At 39.3% G+C, this 16,775-nt stretch overlaps 1 protein-coding gene across 2 annotated transcripts in view; it reads right to left on the bottom strand.

Moving 5' to 3' along the window:
* Positions 1-16,775, bottom strand: part of tln2b (talin 2b) — a 113,160-nt gene that overhangs the window by 54,558 nt on the left and 41,827 nt on the right. For both annotated transcript variants that reach the window (XM_060886306.1, XM_060886307.1), the window contains 8 exons: positions 8,959-9,102; positions 7,379-7,476; positions 7,097-7,226; positions 5,688-5,840; positions 5,171-5,313; positions 798-925; positions 525-588; positions 114-218 (listed from right to left, as the gene is read on the bottom strand). In XM_060886306.1, the coding sequence (XP_060742289.1) occupies positions 114-218; positions 525-588; positions 798-925; positions 5,171-5,313; positions 5,688-5,840; positions 7,097-7,226; positions 7,379-7,476; positions 8,959-9,094 (957 nt within the window). In that variant the 5' untranslated portion in view covers positions 9,095-9,102. The remainder of the gene's footprint in view (positions 1-113; positions 219-524; positions 589-797; positions 926-5,170; positions 5,314-5,687; positions 5,841-7,096; positions 7,227-7,378; positions 7,477-8,958; positions 9,103-16,775) is intronic.

Here is a 16,775-nt window from a genome sequence, read left to right as displayed (position 1 = left end):
GCTACTTGTTTGGTCCTGAGAGCACGGAGATAATTAAACACACTCTTCCCCTTCACAAAAATACACACAGTATGTAAACATCGTATCCAGTACATCATCATGTCATGTCTTACTTTCACCAAGAAGAAGGACACTCCGTATGTTCTCAGGGACCTGGCGAGTTTTACGTATTTCACCTTCGCCTCGATTTCCGTCATCTCTCCACAGCTTTTGTGTTCCTAAGATTCAAGATGTGGAGAGTTTTAAAAAAAAAGAAAAAAGAAAAAAGAAAACATGCACCACAGATCCACAAATTCAGCTTAGCATGCTTTTCTCACGCATCATGAACGGAGCGCTCATTAGACTGCAAATCTTTTAATCAGCCATCAATTTGCTTAATCTTAATTATTCTGTGGTTCTCATTGCTTGCTCTGCTCATAAGCAAATGCTTCATTAAAGGTTAGCACTGAACAAATGAATAGGTTCCAAACACCACTGTACTTTACGCGTGCGATAACAGTGGTGGTGTGTAAAGCAGCACAAACCTGAAAGATCCTCTTCTCAGATCCTCGCTGTTTAATATACTCTTTGGGCAGGAACTCCTTCAGGCTGCAAAGAAGTCAACATGGCACACATTTACACCCTGACAGCACTTTTCATTCAGAACATGTGGTGATATCTGACAAGTGGGAAGGGTCCAGCATGCTCGTATACTAACTCTTAAGCTTTACAGACTTTGCTTGGACAGAAAAAGTGTGTATGCGCGCGCGTGTGTGAGAAAGGCCGCAGTAGCAGCCTGTTCACACACAGAGGCTTACTCTAGGAATCCGGGCTTGTGTTTGTGCTCCACATGAGGACCGAACTGGATCTGTGCCTGGATTCCACCAAACTCGCACGCCTTATCGAAGGACACTGGGTGGGAGCCATTTAAGATGTCATCTCTGGCCTGGAACACAACGACATGAGTCAGGATACAAAGCGTGCACCTGAACAAACTATGTTTAATATGCTTAATATGTTTAAAAGTGTCACAGAACCAAAGATCAAGTTATGCTTTTAATTCTTTCCTCCATTCATTGAATGGATGAACAGAAACAAATAGAGAAAGTGTGGAGTCTTTCCACAACATTGGAAAAATCAATACAAAGTGCTAATTACTATAATGTTACTTGATTATTTTTTATTGTTTACTAAAAAGGTACAAATGTACTTTGTACATTTATAGCTTTTATTGCTTAAAGGCAAAAGGCTAGAATATTAAAACTAAATAATCTCGTTATTATAAATAGTCCGAGCTATATGACGTTTAACATCCAGCGATGGACTGCTTTCACAATATTATGTTTAAAAGTGTCACAGAGCCAAAGATCAAGTTATGCTTTTAATTCTTTCCTCCATTCATTGAATAGCACAGATTTTTCTAGCCAATGAACAGGGATGACTATTGTGACATCTGTGTGCATTTAAAGTGCCAACAATAATTTCAAGGGTTTCGGATACCACGACGGGACACCGCCGTTCACCAAGTGTCCAAACATGACTTCATAGCTGTGTAGCGACGCATGGTATTTAAAAGTCTTTGGGAACTAATGAGTGACTGTGGGCAGCTGAATCAGAGATGAGCATCCGCTGGCTTCAGTACAGAGCTAATTCGGTCACATCAGTTTACTCATGTGTCTATATCAGTTCAGCCACCGCAATATTTCTCTTTTCAATTATTTAAACAATAATATTTTCATTTTTTTCATGTTTGATAAAGCAAATTCTTGAAAAAAAAATGTCGGCCAAATGAGCGTCGTGAAATTTATGTCGTCAGACTACATTTTCACATATTATATGCAACAATCGTGCATCTGTGCTGTACCTGTAACATAAGACAAATTCTGATCCATTATGTATATTTAAGGTGTATGGCAGAAGCCCTTATCCAGAGCGACTGACATTTATCTCATTCATACAAGCAGTTAAGGGTTAAAGGACCTCGTCGACTCTGAACCCGTTGAACTCGCAACCTTCTGATCAGTAGATCAACATCTTAACCCACTAAGCCACCAATAATCCAACAAATACCAATGCGAGAGGAATTTGACAGCTCTAGGATAAACGTGTGTATGAGCTATGATACTGTTGTATTTCCACTTTAAAGAATGCTGGATAGATTATATGGCTGCCCTTTTGGAACCTTTAAAATGTCCTGAAATGCTCGCTGCCTCTCTCGGGGGCAAATAGCTCCATCTTCCTTAGAAGTGCTTCAGCACGGATGCACAGAAAGAACCATTAGACACTTCCCAGTTACAATCTAGAGAGCAGGACTTGTATTTTGTGCTCATTATCACGTCTGGTCAGGATCCATATTGTCTAGTATGGTTCAACACAGTGGGCTGCATGTAGAATAGAGCACATTAAACATACAGGCTTTATTGATTTAGCCTGAGTGTGGAGAGGTCACCGTGCAGCCAGATGGTGGGAGGATAGCTGAGAGATAAGTATTAGAAATTAGACATTTACAGAACTGGGACTGAGTTGGTGAAAGTGCTTCCAGCAAAAGAGCACTGATAAAACCAGAGTGCAGAGATTCCAAGAAAATGGTAAGGGGTTTCGAACAAAGCAAATCAGCACTGTTATTACAAGAACAAGCTCAAGCCATGCCTACACACACACACACACACACACACACACACGGGGTAGAGAGTGCAGAGACTTGGCAGGATTTGTCTGGTGATGAGGTCACTGAATGTCATGAATAAATAGTATGAGAAAGTTCACCAATTAGGACACACACACACACACACACACACACTCAATTACATGGTGTCTTATTTCCTGAATGATTTGGAACTGAATGAAAACACACACCTCTTTAATCAAGAATCATTGGAGTCTGTGGAACAATCATGTGAATCTCCTGAAGTTATGTGTGTGTGTGTGTGTGTGTTTGAGAGAGAGAGAACCATACAAAAGGACAGAATTATGTGTTTACTCCAGTGAGTGCTTTGCAGTTTATGCCAATGCATGTGTATATATCTGCTGCGGTTTATGTCTGTGTGTGTGTGTGTGTGTGTGTGTGTGTGTGTGTGTGTGGGGCACTGAGTCAGAGAATCCGTTGGGGGTGTGTGGATTTACAAAGTGGAAACAAGACATAGACTGAGGAAAAGACAGGGAGTGAACCATCTTTCTTTCCAAACAACACTGTGAGGCTTTATATATGCGAGTGTGTGTATACTGTACGAGTGTGTCTATGCACTGACTCATAAATGCCTAGGAACAAAACTTCCAATCACTCACTCGTTGTAATGAGTGATTATGTTAAAATAAATAAATTAATTAATTAATGAATTAAAATAAATAAATTTAAAAAAGTCCAAAAGACCATGGTTTATTAAAGGAACAATAAACATTTTAATAAATAAATAACATTTCTATTAGTTACCATTGCAATATTAACAAAATAAAACAAGTCCTTAGTTAAATAATGCTTATACCGTTCAAGATTTAATTAGCATACATTAAACTAACGATCCTCAGCCGATGCTTCAAAATCAATCAATTATAAACAGGTCACGAGATACACATTTAAAAAAAAAACACCATTAACTTTCGAATTAAATAAACAAACATTTATTAAAGTAGATGCTGCTCTGTGTTGATTATTTTAAAACGTCTTAACGCAGATGTTAATTATGTGGTTAAAGAACTATTCCAGTGAATTTCTTTTTTTTTTTTTTTTTTTTTTTTAAATCACCATATCACCGCCATCTGTAACATATGTGTAATTACCACAGACAATTTCAACATGTTTTTCTTTTACTGACAAAAGAACAGAAACTAAAATAGAAGCTTACTCATTATGAAAGTCCAAGATAGGGTAGTTGTTGTTAAGGAAGTTAATGATGTTTATGCAAAACACGTACACAGTGAGTGGTATTAAAAAGACTTCTTTCAGAGATGTGACTACTTTTTCATAAGGAGGATTCATGCTTTTGCATCATCACGATGGTTCAGCAACACTTTAATAACAAGAAATGCTTTTACTATATTATCACGAGCTGAAAAACTGGATGCAGCTCCATAACAGCTTCGGTGGCTCGTTCTCAAATCTTTATTTTTAGAAGGATGTATGTTTTGTAATTTGTTATACTTTCCTTTATTTCATTTTTGAACAGGTTTTCTGTTCTGTGTTGGTCTGCGGTAAATAGAGTCTTTCCACAACATTGGAAGAATTAATACAAGCTAATTACTATAATGTTACTTATACTTGATTATTTTTTATGGTTAACTAAAAGGTACAAATGTACTAATGACAGTCAAAGTTTCCTTACTCACTTCAGCACTACATGATTTTATTGCTTAAAGGCAAAAGGCTAGACATTAAAACTGCCTTTCTTAAATAATTTTGTTATTATAAACAGTCCGAGCTATATGACGTTTAACACCCAGTGATGAACTGCTTTCACAAAATTATGTGACAAGATGCCAGTTAGCAACTGCTGCTAGAGCCAAAAACATAAATGGAGAAGGAGAGAGAGCGCGTGAGTGTGTGTGTGTGTGTGTATATACATGCCTGGGAGTGTTTGTGTGAGTCATCTACACTACAATTATAAAATATCAAACACATCAGCCATAGGCTTGTACAATAGTAATGTATGCACTTGGAAGAAAAAACAGCAATTGATAATCAAGCCTCCTTGACAAGGAACCTAATTGCTGTGTTGGCCTTCAAACAATTCGGGTTTTAAGGCAAGAAAATATCCAATTACTTCAAAAAACCCAATCACAATAACAACAAGAGCTCGAGAGAAAACTTTCTGCAGACTGCTTAGATTAGCAAAGTGGAGGCTGCACACAATCACTTATTAGTTAAGATGGAAAAAGTGCCTTTCTGGCGCAGAGAGAGAGAGAGAGAAGAGAGAAGAGAGAAGAGAGAGAGAGAGAGAGAGAGAGAGAGGAGAAAGAGAAGGAGAGAGAGAGGAGAAGAAAGAGAAGGAGAGAGAGAAGGAGGGGGAGAGAGACAGAGAGAGAGTGAGTGAGTGAGTGAGAGGGAGAGAGAGAGAGAGAGAGAGAGAGAGAGAGAGGGGAGAAGAGAGAGAGAGAGAGAGAGAGAGAGAGAGAGAGAGAAACACACACACCATAGCACTGCCACAGATGCTGCCTTCACTTGAATCAAGCTCAGAGTAATAAATGCTGATCTGACCTGTACATAAAGCAGGTTGAGCTGCACAGGATCCCGAGAGTCCACGTTCTGGTCAGAGTAGAAAAACTTCCTCCTAAGCAGCAGCGTCTCGCTCTCCTCCACCCCCTGCTCGCGGAACGTCCGACTGTGGTCCAGCCAATTCACTGTTAAAGACAGCAAATTTTGGATGATAACTAAATTACATGATTCTATAACAAGGATGGATAAATCGATAGCCAGCGGAGACACAGGACAATCTGATCCCCTGTCTGGGCTTTTAGTGTTTATTCACCGCTGCCTGGTGAACAAGTAGGTAAAGAGAAAAAGAAATTTCAGAACTTTTAACAAAGAAGTTTTTATCTGGAATGTAGTCCTCTACTTCACTGCAATGCTGGAACTATAGCACTCACAAAAAGCCTGCTGCTTCTTCATCTTCATCATCATCAACGCCTCAGCGTTCTTGGTGCTCAAAGAAGTTTTTTTTTTTTTTTTTTTTACATGATTTTGAAACAAGAACATCTAAGAGCATAAAACTCACACTCATCATCTGTGTGAAGCTTGGCTTTGAGTTTTTCCATCTTTCTCTCGTCTCTGAGCAGAGTTCTCTCCTTCTTTAGCGTACCCATGCCGTCCTCCTTCTTGTCTTCCCCTTGCTCCTGGATTAGAGAGTACTCCTCATAGTTTGTGATTCCTAACAGGGTAAAAAAAAAGAAGACAAAAGACTTTTTTCCTTGTTTTCTCTTTCATAAAAGGCACAGTACAAAAATTTCCCTGAAATCTAGGCATAATTCTAGGCACACACACATGCGCACACACACACTTACGCTTTAATTGAGGTGCATACATCAGTTCCATGTAATGGAATTGAGTGAAATGATCACAGTTAGCTTTTGTACATCTAACGGTACTGGAGTGTGTATTTTCAAATTCCTGAGTATAATCAAACACTGAGTGCACTACTGAGCTGAGAATCAAATCTATGACGCTGATGTTTTGCAACAGACGCATTATCGCTGTGTTATTCTACTATCTGTCTGCGTTAAGTGCCTGAGTTTAATCTTATAGTTCCAGTTCCCATCAGTGCTAACACCCACATGAGCTTTCACAATGTAATGGTTTACATTAATACGTCATTCAGTCTAGTCAACAGAAACTTGTTTAAACTACGTTTACGATCACGTTTGGTTCAGAAACATTTTTTGTCAACTATATGCTATATATTTTTTTTAAATCTAACAGACAACATATTTCTTTTTTCATGTGGAACTCAAAAGCAGAGAAATGCAGCAGAAACTCGGTAAAGAAACAAAGATAATAAAGATATTTGTCAGAACTCCTCTCCTCCTCCCAACACACTCATCCTCACTACAGACCATCTCTGGTGTAATTGAAATCTACTACTGCAGGAATAGCTCGATGTCTTGAGAGGAGAGGAGAGCGCACTTCTACAGCTTCCCTGTGATAGAGCATTACTTTCTCTGAAACACATCTACAGCAATGCTACAAAAAATAAAGAAAAAGAAAAAAGAAAAAGAAAAATCAAAGGGAAGCTCCATCACAGGAAAAATGGATTTTATGATCTTGTAGCAAAATCCATTCATAAGACCAAGAGAATATAGAGGAGTGTAGGATTGAGAGAGAGAGAGAGAGAGAGAGAGAGAGAGAGAGAGAGAGAGAGAGAGAGAGCGCAAGCGAGAGAGAGCGAGAGAGAGAGAGCGAGAGAGAGAGCGAGAGAGAGAGAGAGCGAGAGAGAAAGGGAGAGGGGGGAGAGAGGAAGAGGGAGATAGAGGCAGAGATAGAGGGAATGTGACGAGAAGAGAGAGATGGGGAGAGGGAGAGATAGAGGGAGAGAGAGGGGGGGGGATAGAGGGTCAGAGAGAGAGAGAGAGAAAAAGAGGGAGATAGAGGGAGATAGAGAGAGAGAGAGAGGGAGGGAGAAGGACACACCTATTCTGCTGCATATGGTGACGAGCAGCTCGCCTACGGTTTTGGAATCATCCACCATGATGGTCTTGATCGCTCCATCCAGCATTTTAATCTTCTGCGGCCTCTGCTTCTTCTTGTACTCCAAGACATCCTGTGAATGTGCGACAGAGAAAAAAAAAGATGAGCGGGGAAAGAAAGGCATACGCAACAATACAGGTTTGAGCTCTACGCCAAAATAAATGTATGGAAAAAAAATATGTAAATAGATAAATGATACAAAATGAACAATGTAAATGCTCTTACCCCATTTCTGAGCATGTAGTAGTCTAGCGTACGACCAGATTCCAGCCAGATGCCTTTCCTAGGATCATCATCTGACAAGAACAGGCCATAATCTGAAGCTAAAACACAGACCGATGAGACATGTAAGCATTTCAGGAAACTACATTTCACTGAAGAAACAAATAAACCAAAGTTGGGTCTCATGCCTGCCTGTGCATTTATAAACAGAATCCATTGTGGCTTGAAGAGACAAATCACATTAGCCACACAGCACATGTCTGATTTAAATCAGATCTGGAGTCTAATAATAGTATAGAAAGTGAAGAGACTGAAACCATCCTGCTCTGACGATGACAACCAGAGATCCTGCAAACCTGAAAAAAATACTGAACTACTCATGTTTGACTTTCAGACAGTTTGATTACTGATGTGAGGAGAAGGAGAAAGAGATCGAGAGAGCGATACAGAGAGGAAGAATAATGTGGCCGTGACAGATTTTTCATCTCCTCTGCTAGCTTTCTGAAGCCTGAATCCATCAAGCTCACTCCGAGACCGAATTAAAGCGTGGCCTGCTGCTGCCTTGACTTCTCTCAGCATTGAGACTCGTTATCTAAGAAGTTCCACAAATTTTGACATTAACACTAAATATACTCTTTTTTTTTCCCCCAACACACACTGATGCTAAGAGAATTATGTTATTCTAAATGGCATGGAATTGAGAGCAGAGCAGCTTTTGACCTCCGGTTTAAATCTTTGGCTTGGTTAATACAGAATGCAGCGTAACATTAATTATTAGGGACGTTATGCAGTGACGGCAGCAGAAACAGATATGACCTGAACTGTACTGAGCTTGTGCTGCTTCCGGCAGGTTTACTACAACAAAACACAAGACATACTCAACCAAACACGAGGTTAAGATGAGTTTTTCATGCATGCTGAAACAGAATTATATTCACTTTAATTAATGACACTATTACTTCAGATTTAGAGAAACAATCCCTGCATGTAATAACACCAGAGCACCAAAGTCAACAATGATATCATACAGAGCAAGATTTGGACTCAATAGGCTCCCGCGTTCAGTATTCAGGGCACTGATCATTGTGTCTGCTATTTTAAGGATCTCAAAATCCTTCTAGTAAACTGAAATGTTTACTCCCTAAAAATATCCCCTGGAGAACTGCAAAAAACAGGGAACATCGATGCTCACTATGTCCCCTTCAGGAAATGATGTCATATTTTCTGTAGCGTCTCACCTCAAAAAAGAATAAAATAAAATAAAAAAAAAAAAAAGGTGGATGAAATCTCCAAATTCATCCAGAAATGTAAGCAGCTTGTTGTCGCTGTGGCTCTCAAATGCATCCTTACCAAGTGTCCTAACCTGTATACACGATATACTGATTCACCACCTAGGGAGCTAGAGAGCTGATTGAGACACAGCCTATAATAATGGCCAAAACAAATACAATTAAAATACTCAGTTCTGTTGTAGAATTACATCAGTAACTGTACACAGCTATAGCATAAATACACATAGTTTATACACATAATATTTTAAGATTTAAAAAAAAAAAAAGTGATAGTCCTCACAGTAATCTCACCTTGTCCACTTTGGGCCTCAGGAACCCTTTCTCTGATGATGCGACAGGCATCGTACACTGGGGTGGAGGGCTCGAACTGCATGGTCTTTACCACGTTGCACTGCCGCACACAGATCTTCAGCGACAGGGCCACCATCTTGACCTCTGTTGAATCAGGAGTACATAGAGACAGAAATATTTAATTAAGGAATCAAACTGAGGAGCATTAGTCGCAACACTGAGAAGTTATAAGCCTTTAAAGCTTGCAGGATTGGGGTTCAATCCCCAGCACTGCCAAGCCACCACTGTTGGGCCCTTGAGCAAGGTCCTTAACCCTCTCTGCCCCAGGGGTGCTGTATCATGGCTGAACCTGATATCCAAACATTTTGGGATACGCAAAGAAAGAACTTCATTATGCTGTAATGTATGTGTGACAAAAATAAACTACAACTCCTAGACTGGATAAACTGCATAAAATGCAACTCCTAGACTGCATAAACTTCCTTGTATAGTACACTTTAAAAAAAAAATAATAATAATAATAATTATATATATTATATATATTATTATTATATAATATTTTATATATACACACACAAAAAAAAAACCTCACAAACACCTAAGATATTTTAGACTAAAGAACCACAACATTATGTGTAATCCAATCACAAGATAAATCTGATTATACACAAATGTGAATGTTTGCACTGATTTTGCACACGTGCGTGAGGGAACGGGATGCAGTGACGATGGATCTCGTGTGGATTTTCAGGTTTTAAACTGAATTCTTCAAAAGAACATGTTTGTTTCTTTTCACCTTCTTTATAAAAACAGACATTTTTCTGGAAGTGAAACGACACGATCGACCATTAGAGACACGATCTACGAGGTCTAAAGATGTTATCCCGGTGCTCAAAAATCTTCCTTTTCACACTCTCACAGGAGTCGCATGCTTTTTCTGTTACAGTAACAGACACAAAATAACGGAGCTCCTCACTTGCGGTATAATTTTGTTTAAATTACATGATAACATGCAAGCACATGAAGATTTTAAACAGATTGCCGTGATCAGGACACGTATAAACAGCTCACTCGTAGTTGCTGATTCCAGTCTGCGCTGTACAATTTCCGCTACAATTTTTAAAAACGAGATTATTACGTGCTCAGTGGTGCCATTTAAAGGTTAAAAGAAAAAGAAAAGTGGGTTTTAAAAAGTCTTTACTACAAGCTTACTAATGCGTGCCGGAGCAGCAGAAGTATCTAATATAACCTTTAAGCAAGGGGAAAAAAAAAGTTTACAGTGCAAGTCCTATCAATCTGACAGAGTTCTAAGGATTACAGAGACATGAGTCTTACAGTGCAATAAGTGGATATGTGTAGAGCTGGGATAAGGTAGGATTGCTGATCAGTAAGCTTTAAGGAGGTGGTGCAAGTGAAGAGAACCAAATCTTGACTGTTCAAATTGGCCTTGAATGTCTCCGGTTTATATCTAGAAGGTCTCAGGACTCCGACAGCCGAGCTTACTGCAAATGTAAAGTACGAATACTGATTCCAAGACGCGCTTGGTGTAAGGACAGCTACAGTAGGACTAGAGGTGAAAAGGTAACAAGATTTTCTCTGGTAAATCTCTTGTTCACGGGCCACACCATTGAATGACTTCATTTCTTTCTCTACAGTCTTGTAAAGATTAACACACCACACACACACACACACACGTGCCCACGTACTGTAGTCTGAAGTGGTGATAATGTCGCTGCATGTTTCTTTTACTCTTACTCAAACACACAGGGGACCTGCTGAGCCATTATTCACCAGATGTGAAGTTCATTTACACACCACCCCCGCCGACATTTCACACCCAGTTGGAATGCAGCGGCAGACGGACGGTGACACACGACTCAGATTGGACACAGAGAATAGAGAGGCTGTCTGGTGTGGAGTGGGAGAGTGTGAACGGTAGGAGGGCAAAACGTTTATATTCTTCCACAACAATTACTCCTCCACCAGCCTGAAACACAAAGCTCTCGCAACTTTATACTAAACTCGTGTGATACACAATGCTAAAGAAAAGCAGCAGAACGAAGCGTTTAGTCTTCTCTTAAACGACTGCATACAGTTATTGCATGTATTCATTTCATTTAGCGGACGCTTTTATCCAGAAAAGTGACATATCTCTCAAGCAGAGGACAATACAAGTAGTGCAAACTGGTGTGTGTGTGTGTTTGTTTTTTGGGAGTGAAGACAAGTTGAGGTTAGTGTTCACAGAAGACAATGAAATATTTCTTCCAGACAATCCTTCTACACAAAAACATACCAATATTATGTGTTCCACATCATTAATATGATACAATGGGAAAGATTGTGATCTCAATAACTTTGACTTTGGAAGGCTGTTAACTCAACCACTCATTTCAACTGCGGCGAGCAGAAAAGCATCTCAAGACGTCAAACTTTAGGTGGACCTGCTGGCAGGCAGCCTCATTGAAACCTCATTGAAACTTCAGATGTTGCTAGTTCTACTTTACTCTTTTCTTCCTAGCGTTAAGTAAGGTTATGTACAATAGTGTGACATTACAATCATTTGGAATTGCGACACATGCACGGCTTTATGTGCTTGGTAGTCAGCTCAACTTGCTCACCCTCTCTCACTTTCTCATGTAGTGAGTGAAAGCAGGGAAGCCTGAGAAGGCATAAAGAGAGTTTGACATTTGATTTTAATCTGTAAGTTGATTTAATATATATAAAATTATGTACACACACACACGCACACACGACTCGATGTATTAGGGCTAGTTCAGTACTCCTGTGAGAGAACTCTGTGCTTCTACATACGTTTCTACATCCGAGACATAATTAAGCAGAGGTTTGACGATCAAAAACGATACTAAACCCGATAAAATGAATGATGCGGTGCATCACGAAAATCTTCGACACTTACACTAATGGCGACTCCAGAAACTTAAGCACAAGGATTTTCCTGCCAGGTACGAGACAGCAGGGAACATCCCTTCCACTGAATAAGGTTAATGTTGCTTAGCCTGCAACTGTCAGTGTTACTCATGTTACAGATTTCTCCACACAATTGCTCCTGTTATAAAACAGCACTAGCCCTTTTGTGCCTTCTGAGCAAGGATGAAGAGTGTAAGTTAATTAGAGCCCCTTGCCTGTGATAAAGACTTTTAATCAATGATGTCACATGCAGAAAAGCTACGCTTTCAAACTTCTTAGTCACTCTCCTGTGTGTCCTCCAGGGCATCTCTTCTTCAATCTGGACAAAGCTGGAACAGTGGAACAAATATTAAGTTATGCTGTTATTAAGCTAAAAAGGCGGTTTTAGGATGAAGAAAACGCCACAAATGACCATGCTTTTGGGAGGTTGCTGTCGTAAATATAGACAATTCAATTGGGCCAAGAAAGCAGAGGCCATCTGGAACGGATTGCTGTGTGGTGGTTCACAGCAATAACAATAGCAAAGGGCAGAGCTTTGCCAGGCACCACGCCTTGTGCAGTGTGTATGTGACAGAGTATAAGTTGTTAGGGACAGGGAGAACACACACTGTCTTTACTGACATACATATGCAACTTGGTATCAATCCAGCACGTAATACAGTGACTCATACAGAGATAACCACTTCCTGGACCCAATAAACCCCTAATTATACAGACATGGATACAGATGAGCTGTGCTTTCCTCCAGTATTCTGTAGCTCTTGCGCTCATGAAGTACATCTGTAGTTTCATCATATCCTGGTTGGTACGTCAGTCAGCCAAGTGGAGCTCAGCTCTGGAAGCGATATGGAAGACGATCCCAGGACGTCCGGCTGTGATGTGTAAACACCATCGTACAGCAGAGATTGGTTAAAAAAAAAAAAAAAGCGCCTGCAGTGATGGTTGAGCGATAACAGTATAACATTTAAAACAAACTCAAAGCAGCTACAAGATTAATGCACAAGAAAGTTTTTCAAAGCTATTCCTGCTTTGTTGATGCATCTAGTAGCACCATTGGTGATCTTTCCATATTTCAGATGGTAAATAATTCACAGTAAGTCCATTTTATGCTGTATAATAAACATGTGCCTTCATAGCAACTACATTCAGGCAGCATGACGTTCAAGTGTTATATCCCTTTCTTAATCATACATAACAAACAAAAGCAAAACTGCTGCCAACTAGGGTTTTCCTCATCTGAAAAGGGTTTCAGGAAAAATCTTGGTATCAAAGGTATCAGTTACCTCTATATTTTGCTCAACCACAAAAGCAACACCAAAATCACTGAGCGCTCCCTTTGCTGTCTAAAGAGCCTCAATTCTTTCTGGCATGGATTCCACAAGATGTTTGAAACAAATCCATTGAGATTCTGCTTGCATCATACAATTCCTGCAGATTTTTCAGGCCGCAAATCTCGCAAATGTTTTACAACATCCCAAAAAAGATGAAAAGAACACTAAAGAATTCATTGTTATGTTCAAAAAAACACTTTTGAGCTGACTTCTGCTTTGTGACATGGTGCATCATCATGCTGGAAGAAGCCTTAAGAAGAGAGTAAACTGTGATCATAAAGGGATTCACGTGGTCAGAATCTATACTCAAGTCTGCAGCATTCAAGTGATGACTGAAGGACTAAAAAGTGTGCCGAGAAAACATCACACCACTTCCACCAGTCTGGACTGGTGACACAAGGCAGGATGGGTCCATGGATTCATGCTGTTGGTGCCACATTCTGAAACTACCATCTTTGCGGTGTGCCTCATTTCCCAGTTTTGTGAGACCAGACTGCGTTGATCCAGCATTTAGCGGTCACGTTTTGGTAAAATACTGAAGACACAAATACTGTAATATAATAGAAGTCAGGTCTGTGGTACAGATAATATTCCAGAGCCTATAACAAGTATATACTGTATATACATACACTTGGCAAAAACATGCATGTATAAAAGCCTGGGGTCTTAGTGATTCCCACTGAGTGACCTGCACAGCGTCTCTGGCTAGCAAAAAAAAAAAAAAAACATAACGTAAGTAGGCAGAGATCACACTAACAGTAGGATTAAAATTCCAGTCGCATATACATAAGATTTTACTAAGCCGTAATAAGATTTAAAACAAGCAAAGGGTCACAGTACACACTGATGTGCTAATCTTTAAAGTATGTAAATACCTCCTGAGTTGTGCATGAATCTTAAATATATTTTATTAAGCCAGAGTTCGCGCATAATTTTCCATAATAATTAGCATGCAAACATATGCAAATGAAGGAGTCGTAGGGAGAGTTAGAGAATGAATCTTCTCGGTCCTCGCAGAAAAGATAAAGCCAGAGAAAGAAACAGAATAAGAGAGAGAGAGAGAGAGATGTAATGAGAGAGGACAAGAAGTGAGGGGGACGACAGCACAGAGATTACAGTTGTACAAGCTCAAGGTGTTATATTGAAAATAAAAGAAGACTATATTAGTTCCACTGGTTAAGCTGATCTTTCTCTCTCCTGCTAGTCGCTCTTCACAAAACCAAACTCAATCTTCATCAGGTATTAAACTGCGGTCATAAATGCATCATTGCTTCATGTCAAGAGATATTAATAAAACCATTCAAGGCTCATTGTGGCTACTGCTGAGCTGCACCCACGTAAATAGGTGCAAAGAGGCTCATCACAGGACTCATCCGTGCAATTTTCTGCTTTTAGTCCACTTTTCTAGTCACTCAGCCAAGTTCTCACATAGAGGTTTCCTTTCTAAACTACATGCACATAATTTCCCCGTGAGTCATCGAAGAAGGGGATAGAACATTTTCGGAAATTTCCGAATCTAAAAACAACCTTTTTCCACAGCCGTAATATCGTTAATGAAAAAGAAAGCATTAATAAGGCATTACATGCTGCCTAAAGCTCTATTTGGATTGGATTAGGTGCACATGTGGAAGTAGAGTAATGTAATTATTACTGGAGGTATTTCTGGAATTTTTGTCTTTTAGAATCAGTCATTTTTACAGACCGAGTGAACCCAGCTGGAAGGATTACACTGTATATTGCCTTTTACAAAAACTAGAAACTGAGGTAATTAAATATCCAAATCTGAACAGACATGATGGTAAAAAATTCATTGCATTCATGATGAGGTTTTATGCTTTTTTCCTCAATATAAAAACAATCCAAGAAGAGTTCGTTCTCGTCCACCATTGCTTACAGGAACCAAAACTACAGTATCGACTATTGAGTTTAAACACCGTCTATAGACCGCCTGCTCTCTGAAGCATTTAAACTAGCATTTAAAGAAAAAATATAAATGTACAAATAAATAAACTAGCTTGTCCATTTTATGCTATATTTCCTCCCAGCAGAGTTTTAGACTGATGGTATTCTTAGTCACTGGCCTAGTGAACTAGTATTGATGTATTCAAAGATAGAGGCTTTTAAAGCACTTCTGGAAGTCGCTCTGGATAAAGCCAATCTACCAAATGCTAAAACTTACAAGTGCAAAAAAAAAAAAATATATAAGCTAGACAACATTTCAAAAGGACTTAAAACTTCATTAAATTCGTAGGTATAGACATCATACGTGTTATAATCATGTGACTACTAAAGATCAGGCACAAAGTTCAGTGAAGAAATAAAACACAAAATCAATTTGCCTTGATATGTAGTAGTAGAATTATGTGCACAGCATAAAGCCACGGCCACTTTTGAGATTTATAGAGAAATCCATCATCATAACTATTACATAAGTCCTCTAGCTTAACAGCGACGTATCAAGAGATTTTAGACTTTATATGAATTGTACCTTTAGAGCTGCAGTCATGTTAAACAGCCTGTAATAGTCACAAGTATGACAAAAATGACAAAGATGTTACAGCAAACACAGCAAAGGCTATTCAGCTCCACACTTCCACACTTACTGCCATTAGCAGCATCTGACTAGATGCAGGTCATAATGGAAAAGCCTTAAATCAGGTGGTTTTAAGCGAAGACTAGCACTGAATCACCCTCCATAACTACACCCAACATAAAGTGATTCAAATTTACACTGCAGCCCTACAGCAAAATGATGAGCTTTTATTACAGGTCCTGTACTGCAGCGAAGGACACGAACTCCATACGTCACCATGCAACGAAATTAGACATCATGATTAGAATGACAATACGACACTGTTTCACCTTCAGGATGTTGAAACACAAGCTAAGGTTTTAATAGGCTATGAAGAACAAACAGACAGAAAACCTGGAGCTGTGTTCGTGTCTTGATGTTCCAGATGTTCATGATAAATAAAGAAATCGAAACTCTGAGCACTGATGCAGTTCACCATTTCACAGAGGATAAATATAGCCTTCTCACACATCACTCAATTTAAAAATACTCCCTGATTAATCAGTGTCCTTGCACTGGATCATGAGACCGTGCTGAGCAATGAGCTTTCTGTCCTCTCGCTTTCTGCTCTGTAAAAACCTGCTGCTCTGCCAGCACTCCACCACTTTGTGTCTGGTTTCTTCTTAAGTTGGAAAAAGGGGCACAATTTACAGAACTAATACTTTAACAGCTAGAGACTTCTGTTAAAAAAAAAAAAAATAATGAAGAGATGCGATCTTCAAGGACGTCTAAAGCCAGATCGGATTAGTGCATGCTACAGCAAGAACAGCATGCCACTGCCTCTACACGCACGCATGATTTATAAATGCTTCCCTCATCACGTTATTCATTTTAAAGTAACTGTTACAACTCGGTATATATAATGGGTGTTGGAAAATATTACACGCCATGTATGTTTCTTCACAAAAATAAAAAAAAATTATATTTCCCCTGCAGAGTTTGATGTGTAAAATAAACATACGCTGGAAAAATGATAGACATCAGTG

Source organism: Tachysurus vachellii, chromosome 14 (assembly GCF_030014155.1).
Source record: "Tachysurus vachellii isolate PV-2020 chromosome 14, HZAU_Pvac_v1, whole genome shotgun sequence".
NCBI lineage: Eukaryota > Metazoa > Chordata > Actinopteri > Siluriformes > Bagridae > Tachysurus > Tachysurus vachellii.
Note: the sequence above shows the minus strand (reverse complement) of the source record. Positions and strands in the feature narration are given on the sequence as shown.